The sequence below is a fragment of the Neomonachus schauinslandi genome, chromosome X, assembly GCF_002201575.2.
Source record: "Neomonachus schauinslandi chromosome X, ASM220157v2, whole genome shotgun sequence".
NCBI lineage: Eukaryota > Metazoa > Chordata > Mammalia > Carnivora > Phocidae > Neomonachus > Neomonachus schauinslandi.
The window spans coordinates 45,826,465-45,840,750 of NC_058419.1; the positions used below are offsets into that span (position 1 = coordinate 45,826,465).

The following is a 14,286-nucleotide window of genomic DNA, read 5'->3' on the forward strand; positions in this document are numbered from 1 at the left end:
AAGGAAGTACAGCTTGCGGATCGTTAGTGGGATCAATTTGGTGGCTGATTGTATTTGGGAAGCATGAGAGAGATTGCCTCCCTGGTATTGGTGTCTTTTTTTTTTTTTAAAGATTTTATTTATTTGAGAGAGAGAATGAGACAGAGAGCATGAGAGGGGGGAGGGTCAGAGAGAGAGGCAGACTCCCTGCTGAGCAGGGAGCCCGACGTGGGACTCGATCCCGGGACTCCAGGATCATGACCTGAGCCGAAGGCAGTCGCTTAACCAACTGAGCCACGCAGGCGCCCCATTGGTGTCGTTTTTAGACAGGCTTAAGAGAAGGTACAATTCAGATGCCTTCCCTGTGTATGGCTGGTTTCCAGTCTAATCCATGGATGCACACATCTCTGTTTTTTATAAATCCTGCTTCATTCTTTAAAAGGTTCAATACAGTTTTATCCTCCTCCTCCTCCTTCCCCAAGATTCCTCCCCTGATAGTGCCATCTGTCAAATAAGGCTCTCTTATCTGGACAAGCAGAGGAGTTTCCTTTCCGGGGTTTGGGGGATTGGACCCTTAGGGCAGGTTGACACTTTGCTTGCCTTACCATGGTGTTAGCCTAAGATGTGGTACATGGTAAGTGGACCACTGATGTGTCTTCAAACTTGTATTTTTGTTCCTCTTTTGAGAATACAATGATGGTGGTAGCTCACCTCAAGGAAGAAAGGAAGTTTGGAGTTCTTTCGGAGGTAATTTTGACAAGAGGAGCTCTCAGTATGAACATGGTGGATATGAGCCTCAGCCTTCACACCTCCAGGAGGATGATGGAAATGTGTTGATGAAGGATGTCCAGGAGGACCCCCAAGTAAGACAGTAAGTGACCAGGCAGACTGGTTTGCATGCAGCAGCCTTTGGGACTAGGCAACTCTTTCACTCTCCCTGGTCTTTTCTTTTCTCACTGGAAAACTGAAGAATGCTAGAAGGGGAATAAATGGTTAAGCAATCCTAATTGTAGTCCTGGTGACAGAGAGGTGAGAGGGTATAGAAGAAGACTGTCTTAGCATTTATGACCACCCTCCTCCTTTCCACTTCCCCTCCACAGCACTCCCTATAGCACCCGGCGCAAAAAGAGGAGAGTGAAATGGCAAAATGAAGGCCATATCCATATTACTGTGTGGAGAGATAAAAAAACTCTGAAGAAAATGGGAGAGAACACAAAAGATGGAAACCCAGGGAGCTGGTTCAAGATTACCGTGAGTGTCTTGGCAAGGTCTGCATTAGATAGAATATCCCGGAACCTTATAAAAAAGGAAGACCACATTAAACAACCTTATGTCAATTATTTGGAGGAGAGCTTTCCAATGGAGAGTTCTATCCATTGGAGGGTGTAGGAAATCCATATTTGGCACGAAAATAAGAAATAATGCCAGTAGTCCCTTCTTTTTAAGCCCTATACAGCTCAATAGAAGGTCAGACAAGAACGCTGTTGGGTCTCTTTTCCAGCTTTTATTCTATGTTGTCTCTCTTTACTCCCATCCTTTCTTTTCACCTTTAGATTCCTTATGGGAGACAGTATGACAAGGCATGGCTAATGAATTCAATCCAGAGTCATTGCAGTGTCCCCTTCACTCCAGTGGATGTAAGAGAGGATGGTGAAGCCAGATGAGTGGGCACAGGGAAGTGGGGGCGGGGGGAGCCCACTGAGCAGGAAGACTCTCTCCTCCAAAATTATTTGTTGCTTCCCCCTCCTGCAGTTTCACTACGTGAGAAACCAGGCTCGGTTCTTTGTCCAGGATGTTGGCACTGCCTCTGCATTGAAGGATGTCAACTACAAGATTTGTGACGAGGAGAACCAAAAGGTATGTGTTGAGGGCATTACCTCTACCTAGTCCCGGGGCAGGAGGACAGGGCAGGGGCTGGTCGTTGTCTTTGGGATGAAAGTTCTGACCCCACCTCTCCTTTGGGATGAAAGTTCTGACCCCACCTCTCCTTTCTGCAGATATCTATCTTTGTCAATCCTTCTACTGTACCCTACTCTGTGCGGTATAAGTTGGAGCCAGAAGAAATGGAGCAGCTAAAAGTAATGCAGCCTCAAGGTCCATTGTGCCCACACCCAGACCCACCTCTTCTTCCTCCAGCCCCTGATTCCCCTATCCCCACCAGAGCCTCCCAGTGGCTCTCTCCATCTCTCTCTGCAGCTGACCATGAACAAACGCTATGATGTCTCCCAGCAAGCTCTTGACCTCCAGTGTCTCCGCTTTGACCCAGGTACACTTGACAGGAGTAATTCTAGGGCGGGTGAGGGTACAGGGATCTACCTGGGAGGGAGACTGAGGGATGGTGATGTGGGGAGGGATTGGTGCTGGCCCTGGACCCCTCTCAGCCTTCTGATTGCTTCCTCTCGGCTTCCTGAAGACTTGGTGGGCCATGATATAGATATGATCCTGAATCGAAGAAACTGCATGGCTGCCACCTTGCAGATCATTGAAGAGAATTATCCCAAGGTGAGGCCTTAGGCCCAGTGCTGTTATTAATGGTAGGGGGTGGAACTCATGGGGTGGAGGACAGATTTTTCTCTGAGGCCCTAGATAGTAACTGTCACTCTAACTCTTCTTCACCAACAGCTGTTGTCCTTGAACTTGAGCAACAACAAACTGTACGGGCTGGATGGCCTGTCTGACATTGTACAGTTGGTCCCCACAGTCAAGATCCTGAACCTCTCCAAAAATGAGGTGAGAAGAGGGAGCCAGATCAAAGTTGGGGTTGACAGTGAGTGGTAGTGCTTATCAGAGTGATGACAGGAGGCGGGAGAAAGTACCTGTGTGGAAACGTGGGGGCTGGGGGTGCAGGGGCCTGTGTGTCTCTCTTTCCCTGGGACTCCTTTCCACTTTTTTCCCCATATTTCTCAGCTGAACTTGGTGTGGGAGTTAAACAAGATGAAAGGGCTGGATCTTGAAGAGCTTTGGCTAGAAGGGAACCCCTTGTGTGACACCTTTCCAGACCAGTCCACCTACATAAGGTCAGTGTGAACACCTCTCACACATCCTGGGAACCTTTGGTCCTGGGAGCCTGAACTGTCCCTGAGAATGCATGTATGCAGGAAGTTGCCACCCTGGTCCTCTGGAAGGACCATAAGTCCCACCTTCTCCTCTCTCTCTGTCCTTCACCTGTAAGGAGTTTCCTTCCTCTGACCTGCTCACCTGTTTTCCTGGTCTGGGGTCTGTTTCTACCTCTCTGCAGCCAGTGTTTTTTTTTTTTTTTTTTTTTTTTCTTTTTTTAAAATGATGTTTTAAAAATTTTTTTATTTAAATTCAATTTAGTTAAAATTTAGTGTGTTATTATTTTCAGGGGTAGATTTACTGATTCATCAGTTGCATATAACACCCAGGGCTCATTACATGAAGTGCCCTCCTTATGCATTCAGTGTTCCTTAGCATGCCCTCCGAGAGTGTGCTCCAAGAAACAAGGCTTCTCCTCCTCACCAGGACCAGGAGCGACCAGTCTTGAGCCAGATATTGGTGCTTTGGACTGAGAATGGTCCTCCAGTCCAGGGCCTCATGCTGAGACAGGCCTTCCTACCCCTTGCTGAGATTGGTTTTCCCTCACTTGTTCTGAGAGGGGACCTCCTTCCCTTGCCCCCAAAGGGTTGCCCTCTCTAATCTCAGGCTGCCATGGTGGCTTTCCTGCCCTATGCTGAGGGCTGAGGTCCTGGGGGACTGCCATCATGACATCCATTCCTCTGACCCAATGTCAAGAGCAAGGTCCTCCTTGGGAGAAACCAGGGTTCCCTGAGTCAAGGGGCCAGAAATTGGTGACTGCCAGTGAGCGGAGGGCTTCCTGAGGCAGGAGTGGAAGGCAGAGGGCAGAGGTGCTTGAGAGGACAGAAGGACAGGCCTCTCAGAGGCACTGCCCCCTCCCTTCCCTCCACACATTACATCAACGCGATTGATCCTTCAGAGAAGTCCTGGGTAGCCCAGCACAGGTATGATTCCTCAGGCTAGGAACCGACTGAGACAGGCACAGTGCACAGGGGCCATCAGGAGGAAAGGCGGTGATCATAAGAGGGGACCACAGACCCTCAGCCCCATGCTGACTTGGGGCTTGACCCTCTACTCCCTCTGGGGAAGGCCTCCTGTCCCTGTGGCTGCCTCATTCCCCATGCCCAGCTCAGACTGAGCTCACACAGGTGACAAAGTTTCAACAAGCATGCAATGGGCCCCCAGCCCAACACCTGCAATGTTTTCCATTCTACGTCGGATGCCAGGGCCAACCAGGGCAGATGAAGGAAAGGACTGCAGGCAGAGAGCCATTTCCCCCTTCTCCTCTCTTCCTCCCTGACCCCCACCACCATGGTAGAGCTTCTTTCCCTTCCCTTTGCTTTGCCTTCTCTTCCTCCTTTGTCTCTGGTTCCCCTATGTCTCTCCCACCTCTCCCCTCCTACCTTCATTCCCTCTTCTGTCTTCATCCCCCTACCTCTCCCTCCTTACCTCCTGGGCCTTGCGTCACTCACCTCCCTACCCCAGCATCCTGGGCTATCCCTGGGGGGATATCATGGTCCTGCAGCATGTTGGACCCCTAATGAGGTAGTAGAGCGCTGGACTCCCACTCCATTCCCACTTTCTGGAGTCTTCAGTGGGGACTTGGAGGAAGGAAGGGAGGCAGGAAGGGAGGCTCAGCCTTAGAGCCTGAGCTCTAAATTTTGTTTCTTGTGGCACTGAAGAAGGGAGTCAGGGCCATCTAGGTGGGAGCTACCCAGTAGAAAGGAGAGGGAGGGAAGGGAGGGAAAGTGTAGGAGGAAGGCTTTGCAACCCTGACCTATCAGTCACTTCTTTCTATTTTGGATTTTGGACAGTGCCATCATGGATTGTTTTCCTAAGTTGTTGCGCCTGGTAAGTGACTACATTCATCATTGTCTCTTACTAACATTGATCATCACCACACCTGCCCTCAAGCCCTTTGGGCCTTGCTTAGATTACAGGTTTGTGTCAGAACCTTAACCATTTTAGGGGACCAGGACTCCTGAAAAAAACATGAATATGTTCCCTGGAAAAATGTACACACACACACACACACAAGTTGCATATAATAGTAAATACTTTCAGGACATCGTGATGAAGACACTCACTGTAATCTTGTCCATATAATTTCCAGTGCTCTTTCATACCTAACCTCTGACCCTCACCCTGTCTTGGGCTCATCTTTTTCCCTGATCATCCAGGGGAAGACCACCTCCCTGGTCTCCACTGCTGACTTCTTCTTCCCTTCTCTAGGATGGCCAGGAGTTATCACCACCAATTATCATTGATACTGACACACCCTGCTTGATAAAGCCCTGCAAGGTGAGGGAAAATTGATCAACAACATTTGGGCTGTTACAAGGGAGGCTTTATCAGACACATAATCTCAAATGTCTTTTGATTCCAGGAAAGTTACAAAGGATCTGATGCACTGAAGAGTCTAGTCCTGCAATTCCTGCAGCAGTAAGTACTCCTGGGAATCTGGGGAAGGGGTTGGCTAGGATGGGTGAGGCCACCCAAGCTCAGGACTGCTGACTGGGTCTGGAAATCTCATCTGAGGTCCAGACCACAGAGATAGACTGTCCTCATTACTCTCCCACAGATACTATTTGATCTACGATTCTGGAGACCGTCAGGGTCTCCTCGGTGCCTACCATGATGAGGCCTGCTTCTCCCTGGCCATTCCCTTCAACGCCGAGGACCCAGCCCTGTGAGTAGCAAAGCTCAAACTCTGCTCCTCGGCCCTGTGGCTCCCCAGTGGATACAGGGAAGCTCCTGGAAATACCCACACTGGCCAGACCACCACCTTCTGTTCCTCTTTCTCTGCTAGAAGCAGCTTGTACAAGTACTTCAAGAAAAGCAGGAATATGAAGAAGCCCAAGGAACCCTGTGCGTGTGTGATGAGGAAGACTGGGCAGGGAAAGGGGGTGTGCAGGGGTAATTATAGGGCTCAGGGTGTGGCAACCCTTGATCTTCGCTTTCTTCTCCTCCCCCCATAGCCCTGTGTGTTCAGCCACTGAAGCATACAAAACATAACATCGTGGGCTCCCTCTGTGTGCTGCCCAAAACACAGCATGACCTCAGCTCTTTCTTGGTGGACATGTGGTTCCAGACGGTGAGCACCGGCTTCCTCCCAAGGGCAGCCCCAGAAAGCCATGGATGGGTAGGAAGTTTAGGTGACTTAGCACCTGGGCCCTTCCCTTTCAGGAGAAGATGCTCTGCTTCTCTGTTAACGGGGTGTTCAAGGAAGGTGAGTGTGCATTGAGCCCCTCCCCAGTTGCCCCACTGCTCCCTCCCCGCTGGCTGGGCTCCCTCTCAGAACTGTCCCAGCTTCCCTGATCCTTTTCCTTCTCTTCCTATTCCTGTTGTGTTCTCCTGCCTCCACTCTGTCCCCAAACCATCCTGGTCTGAACCGGGTCTATGCCTGTCTGCCCCACACAGCTTGGGCATTAGGGACACAGTCTGTTTCCCTAATGAGTTTCATGGCTGTCATCCCAGATCCTTATTCTGAGAACTACCTGGGGTGGTTACTTAACCTCTAGGTTTCCTCATTTGCAAAATGGGGCTAATAACACCCACCTCTCGGGCAGCTGTGAAAAATTAATCAAATGAACTTGTGAAGTGGTTGTCCCACCACCTGTCACATAGTAGAGGCCTTGTCACTGGGAACAGATTGTTCCTACTGTTGCCATCCCCATACCAGACACCCCGACTCCCAGTGAACAGTTGTCCCCTTCAGCATGAGTATCAAGTCAGACCCTGACTGGGAACACTGCGTGGGCATGTGAAGCATGTGCAACTCTAATGGGGTATTGTTGTTTGTTGTTAAAGTGGAGGGAAAGTCTCAGGGTTCTGTTCGTGCCTTCACCCGGACCTTCATCGTTATCCCTGCTGGCAATTCCAGGTGAGTGCTACGTTGTAGGTGGGAAGGCTTGTCCCAGCCTTGCTCAAGGGTGTGGGAACGTGGTGGTGAAGACATCTTGGTTTTCTCAATATTGTGGGAAGCCAACAGGTAGATCCAAGGAGCGGTCTGGTCTGGTGGTTAAAAGCGTAGGCTCTGGAGTTAGAGCACTGGGTTCTCTTCTTGACCCCAGCACTCACTGGGTGCATGTGATCTTGGCTAAGTCACATGACCTCTCTGTGACTCATTGTCTTCCTTGGAAAATGGGGATTAGACTGTCCATTCCCTTGAGCTATTGTAAGGGATAAATGTGGGTGTAAAATCATCCCTGGGTTACAGGTTAAGTACACATCTAGTGAGGCTGGTAGACAGTCCCTGCAAAGGTGGGCTCTGTGGGAGGGGTGGAGGCACCAGCCAAGGAATCTGGGGCCAGGGGGCAGGCACAGTAGAGGTATGGAAGGAATCTGGTTGCTGAGTGGCCGTGGGAGCAGGATCATTGTTGGGGATGTGGAGTTGTACATTCATCCACTTGTCTGAGGGTCCATTTTCCCTTCAGTCTATGCATCGTGAATGATGAGCTGTTTGTGAGAGATGCCACCCCCACTGAGACTCAGAGCGCATTCTCCAACCAAGAGCCTACACTGACATCCAGCTCCATGCCCACCCTCTCCCAGGAGCAGCAGGAAATGGTGCATGCTTTCTCCACTCAGTCTGGGATGAAACTCGAGTGGTCTGAGAAGTGAGTGTTGGGTGTACATGGGAAGAAGGGTGAGTTGGGACAGCGACTTGGGTGGGGGAGCGTGAATTGAAATTCACAGGAAGTTTGGGGGAAAAAAAGGAAAGAAAGTGGACACATGGAAAAGGTATCATACTATTATATATGTGAAGGATTTAAAAAATAGTATAATGCTTGATGACATTCTTATATATAGAAAATCTGAAAGAATCCGCCAAAAAGCTACTAGAACTAAAAAACATAGCAGGGTTACAGGATAAAAGACCAATATACAAAACTCATTTGCATTTCTATGTACTTGCAATGAACAGTCCCAAAATGAAATTAAGACAACAAGCCCATTTACAATAGCATCAAAGTAGTAAAATATTTGGAAACAAATGTAACAAAAGAGGCACAAATCTTATACTCTGAAATCCATAAACATTGTCAAAAAAAATTAAATAAATGGAAAGATATCCCATTTCCATGGGTTGGAATATTGCTAAATGGCTTAATACTGTTAAGATGGCAGTAATACTTAGAGCAATCTACAGATTCAACACAATCCCTGTTAGAATCCTTCTCTGCAAAAATTGACAAGGTTATCCTAAACTTCATACACAAATGCACCAAAACTATCTCGAGAGAAAAGAACAAAGTTAGAGGACTCACACTCCCTAATCTCAAAACTTGCTACAAAGGTACAGTAATCAGGACTCTGTGTTGCTGGCATATGGACAGTGCATGAATCAATGGAGTAGAATTGAGAGTCCACAAATAAACCCTCACATTTATGGTCAATTGATTGTCAATGAGAGTGCTGAAAAGCAATCTCTTGGGAAAAGAAATAGTCTTTTCAGCAAGTGATACGGGGACAACAGGATATCCACATGCAAAACAATGAATTTTGACCCCAGATTCACATCATGTACACACATAGACTATAAATGGATCAAAGATCTAAAGGTTAAGAGCGAAAACTATAAAAATCTTAGAAGAAAACATAGGTGTAAGTTTTCATTAATTAGGCAAGTGTTTCTTATATCCGACACCAAAAGCACAAGCAACCAAAGAAAAATAGATAAATTGGGCTTCGGCAAAATTAAAAGCTGTTGTGCACCAACGGACACTATCAAAAGAGTGAAAATCCCGCCAAAGGAATGGGAGAAAATATTTGCAAATCACATATCTGACAAGAATATATGAAGAACCCTTGCAGCTCAACAGCAAAAGGACAAAGAACCCAATTTTAAAAAGTGGAAGGGGGGTCTGAATAGACATTTCTCCAAAGAAGATATACAAGGGACCGAGGAGCACATTTAAAACTTCTCAGCACCATTAGTCATTAAGGAAATGCAGATTAAACCCACAATGAGTTACTACTTCACACCCACTGGGATGGCTTTAATCAATAAAATGAATGATAACAAGTGTTGGTGCAGATGTGGAGCAATTGGAGTTCTTATGTATTATTGATGAGAATATAAAATGGAACAGTGGTTGGGGAAAACATTTTGGCAGCTCCCCAAAATGTTAAACCTGGAGTTACCCTATGACCCAGTAATTCCACGCCCAAGTATCTAAGGAAAACATATGTTCACTCTAAAACTTGTACAGGAATGTTCATAGCAGCATTATTCATAATAGCCAAAAAGTGGAAACAACCCAAATGTCCCTTAGCTGATGAATGGATAAACAAATCTGGTACGTCCACATGGTAGAATATTATTCAGTCATAAAAAAGAATACAGTTCTGATATATACCATGCCATGGATGAACCTTGAAAACATGCTAAGTGAAAGAAGCAAGCCTCAAAAGGTCACATATTGTATGATTCCATTTATATGAAATGCCCAGCATAGGCAAATCCACAGGGACCAAATGCAGATTAGTGTTTTCCAGGGTCTGGGGAAAGGGGAGGAATAGGGAGTCATCTCTAATGTTTAAGGAGTTTTTTTTTTAGGTGATAAAATTATATGGGAGTTAGATAATGGTGATGGTTGTGCAATCTTGTGACTATACTAAGAAAACACTGAATTGCACACTTTAAAATGGTATGTGCATAAAAAGATAATAAAATGGTATGTGCATTATATCTCAATAAAAACGATTAGAAACTTGTACTCTTAAATTTTCCATTTATTTTCTTGAATGTCTTTCTTTATCATGTATATTAATTTCCCTTGTTTTTTTGGAGAGCTTTATTTTCTGTTTTGAATTCTAGTGGGCATGAATGCCAGTGATAGGCATTTTCACTAGGTCTTTCTTCATCATTGCACATAGTGTTCATACCGGTACATGCATCCCAGCAAAAAGGTGGCACAGATTTAGCATCGCATGGTCAGCATGTCTGTACTGTGGTACTAATGGAGATCACCTGTTCTCCCACTCCAGGTGCCTTCAGGACAACGAGTGGAACTATACCAGAGCTGGTCAGGTCTTCACTATGCTCAAGGTGAGGTCTAGGAGTCACTAAGCGGGCTACAGATGGGCATTTCTGGGCCTTCAGGAAGGCCAAGAAGGTGGGGGCTGGGTGGCCTGGGAATGAGACTCCGGATCTGGGTCTTCTGATGTCCCAATTCCTTCCCTCCAGAACAAGGGCAAGATCCCAGAGGAGGCCTTCAAGCAAATCACCTAAAAGAAGCCTTGGATGTCCACATCATCATTGTTTCTCTTTTCTCCAACCTAAGGCCATGCCCATGACTGGCTCAGATTAGCCAGATGGAGGCCTGGCTGACCAAGAAATCAAAATTACCTTGCAAGCCAGGTAACATAACCCCCTGAAGGATCAGTTGTTCCATGTATTTTCCCCACTTATGATTGCTGTTTATTTTCATAATAAAGAGTTATGTTGCACATTGTGTGTTGTGTGTCCTGGATCGCTCTTCTCCTGCCCCAACCATGAGCCAGTGAGTCCAGGCCTAAAAGGCCCTGTCCTCTCCCCGACGTTATTCACCCTGGCAGTCCCCGGCAGGTACACAGGCTTGACTCCATAGGTAGTATGTCAATAAGTTCTGGTGAGAAGGTACACACACTGCTTCCAGGGATTGGCCTTTGGAAACAGTGTGACTCAGTCAGATGCTCTACCTGGAGGCCTGCAAAAGCAGGCATGTGACCTGGAACAGTACGGGCTTTGCAAGGGCTGCCTACCGGCTAGTGAAGGCCGTGGAAGGAAGGAAGATGAGGACTCACATATATTTACTTCTTATTCCTAATCATTTGAATGCATTCAAAGGCATACTGTCAACAGTTTTATGACTTGCACACAAGTGAATGGGAAATGGGCCCTCCCACACCTCTCACCATGCTTGCGTTTGTCTTCTCATCCAGCCACTGTACTGCCCCTCCCCCTCTCTGAAGGTGCACTGTGGGAGGGATCTCACTTTAGCACCTGAGAGAGGGAGAGCCAGCCGGTTTGCCCACAGTGCATTTCTCTGAGAGCTGACAAGGGTGCTCCGTGTCCATGTGCTTGAGGGGATTCAGACATTTAGTTTCACTTCCAGACAAACAACAATAGCACGGAATCTCACATTATGGTCGGTTCTGTGGGACCTTTCTCAATGATCAGCAATTGGCAGTTCCGAATCGCAGACAAGAATTGAAAGGGACACTTGTGCAATTTATTTTCCACACTTCTGTAATGTTTGGACTTTAGACCACATGCAGGCATAATTCTCTTTCTTTAAAGATTTTATTTATTCATGAGAGACAGAGAGAGAGAGAGGCAGAGGCAGAAGGAGAAGCAGGCTCCCCGCAGAGCAGGGAGCCCAACGCGAGACTCGATCCCGGGACCCTGGGATCATGACCTGAGCCGAAGGCAGACGCTTAACCGACTGAGCCACCCAGGCATCCCTGACAGGCATAAATCTCGAAATTAAAATAGTAGCAGTACCAAGTTTCTCACTACCATCCTATATAAATGATGGCACTGGTGAGGTACCACCAGTTTACAAATTATGCCTCTATTGGCAGGTCTCACGTAAGTCATTTCCTACCACTTGCCACTTTTCAGTTCTTTTATGTACATTTACACAAGGAATCCATACGGGGGTGTGTGAATTTCTTAGAAATATGAACTGAAGGAATAATTGCCATTACATAAGGAGTAATTCCATGCTATTCCATGTAGTGCCTCCGTGGTCAGAGACAAGTCTCAGCCTCCTCACCCAGAGAACTGAGCCTGCATTGTGAGGAATAGAGGCAGTCTCACATGTTAGTGAGCAGTTGCAGTGTCTGGCTCAGATTAGGCTCTCTGAGCTGAGTTCCCTCATGGGCAGGGACCACGGAACCCATTGCATGGCCCCTTACTGCCTCTCTCTACATCATTACATCTACATCATTAGGTTTCCACATCCTTGGCCTCCTTCCCTAGCTAGCTCAGATGGACTTCCAGTCACTCATTCTCCTGCCAATTTTGCCAATTCCCTTGGTCCCATGGTACAAAGGCATCAAGTTTATGGACCCCTCCAACCAGATGCCCTTCTCACAAAGGCTGCTACTGGGGATGGGTGGTGGACCCCTCCCCGTATCCCATCAGGACCCAGGAACCTCTGTCGGGAAGGAACCCCAGAAGCAGCTGCAGGAACTCCGGGAGGAGTGGCCTTGATGATGACTTTTTCTATCTCCAACTAATTTCTGTGCCTTTCCTAAAAATCTCTCTGACTCCAGTATTTTACTCTGTTCCCAACACTTTGTCCCAGATCTTGCTCTGAACTGAGGCCCTTATCCCTAGGATTCCTGCCTGGAAACTCCACCCCTAACTCTAGTGTATAACTGCTGCTTATCTTTCTAAATATGGATTCTATTTATCCTACTTACCATTTCTTCTTTGATCACAGAATTTCTCTTCAAGCACTGCTCCTTATGATTCTACCACCCTGAAACCCCTGTGCTGGAGAAAGTCAGTCTTGGATGTGAACACATCACCCCTTCAGTGACCATAACCAAGGGCAGATCCTTGTCCCTAGATCATACAAGAATAAACAGTGTCTCACACCCCTGCCAAAATAAAGCAGGGAGAAATGGTGTCTGGCTGTTCTTAGCACCCTAACCTGCATCAAAGAAAGGTAATAATGTAATGGTAGGATGGCATGATTTCTTGGGGTTGGGGGGGACAGTGTCTGTGGCAGGGTCTGAAATTTTGCAGTTGTAACAGGATCCCAGCTGTGATGGTTAATTTTATGTGTCAATTTAGGTAGATTGTGGTACCCAGATACTTGGTCAAACATTATTCTGGATATTTCTATGAGGATTGTTTGGGATTAGATTAATATTTAAATCTTAGAGCAAAGCAGATTACTCTTCATTATGTGGGTGGGTCACATCCTATCAGTTGAAGGCCTAACAGAGAAAAGACTGACCTCCCTGAAGGAAGAGGGAATTCTGCCAGCAAACCACCTTCAAAATTGAACTGCACCTCTTCCCTAGGTCTCCAGCCTGCCAGCCTATCCTGCAGCTTTGGGGCTTGTCAGGTTCCACAATAGCGTGAGCCAACTCCTTAATTGAGAAAAAAAAAAAAAATGAATGAACAATGATACACCAACAAACTGGACAACCCAGAAGAAATGGAAAAATTCTTGGAAACATACAACCTACTAAGATGGAATCAGGAAGAAATAAAAAGTCTGAACAGACCAATTACTTGTAAGAAGATTGGACGAGCATTAAAAAAAAAAAAATCTCCCAATGAAGAAAAATTCAGGACCAGATGGCATCACTGGTGAATCTTACCCAACATTTATAGAAAAATTAATGACAATCCTTCTCAAACTCTTCCAAAATATTGAAGAGGAAAGAACATTCCCAAATTCATTTTATGAGGGCAGCATTACCTTTATATCAAAACTAGAAAGGACACTACTAGAAAAGAAAACTACAGGCCAATATCCTTGATGAATATAGATGCAAAAAGAAAATCAATAAAATATTTGCAAACCAATTCCAGCAGCACATTAAAGGATAATTCGCCATGATCAAGTGGGATTTATCCCTGGATTCAGGGATGGTTCAACATACGCAAATCAGTAAATGTGATATATTGTATTAATAGAATGAAAGAAAAAAATTATATGATCACTCAATAGAAGCAGAAAAAGCCTTTGACAAATTCCAACACCTGTTCGTGATAAAAGCTCTTAACAAATTAGCTATAGAAGGAACATACCTCAACATAACAAAGGCCATATATGACAAGCCACCACTAACATCATTCTCAATGGCAAGAGGTTAAAAGCTTTTGTTCTCAAAGATCAGGAATAAGACAAAGGTGCCCACTTTGACATCTTCTACTCAACATAGTACCAGAAGTCCTTGCCAAAACAATTAGGTATTAAGAAGAATAAAAGACATCAGAATTGGAAAGGAAGAAGTGAAATTATCTCTATTTGAAGATGACATGATTTCATACAGAGATAATCCTAAAGATTTTACCCAAAACTGTTAGATCTAATCGATGAATTCAGTAGTGGCAGAATACAAAATTAACATACAAAAATGAGTAGCATTTCTATGTACCAACAGTGAATTATCTGGAAAAGACATAAAGAAAACAATCCCATTTACGACAAAAGCAAAAATCAACTATTGAGACTTCATCAAAATAAAAAGCTTCTGCACAGTGAAGGAAACAATCAACAAAGCTAAAAGGCAGCCTATGGAATGTGAGAAGATATT

At 45.9% G+C, this 14,286-nt stretch overlaps 1 protein-coding gene across 1 annotated transcript; it reads left to right on the plus strand.

Moving 5' to 3' along the window:
* The first annotated feature begins 672 nt into the window (after positions 1 to 672).
* On the plus strand, positions 673 to 10,252 carry LOC110587247 (nuclear RNA export factor 2). The gene is made up of 20 exons (XM_021697485.1): positions 673 to 850; positions 1,080 to 1,230; positions 1,533 to 1,616; positions 1,732 to 1,836; positions 1,977 to 2,057; positions 2,176 to 2,245; positions 2,393 to 2,481; positions 2,602 to 2,709; positions 2,887 to 2,996; positions 4,830 to 4,866; positions 5,248 to 5,316; positions 5,402 to 5,457; positions 5,597 to 5,704; positions 5,825 to 5,883; positions 5,994 to 6,109; positions 6,202 to 6,244; positions 6,826 to 6,898; positions 7,452 to 7,634; positions 10,009 to 10,069; positions 10,208 to 10,252. The coding sequence occupies exons 1-20, from the start codon at positions 816 to 818 to the stop codon at positions 10,250 to 10,252; spliced, it is 1,683 nt and encodes a 560-aa protein (XP_021553160.1). The 5' UTR covers positions 673 to 815.
* Positions 10,253 to 14,286: the final 4,034 nt, after the last annotated feature.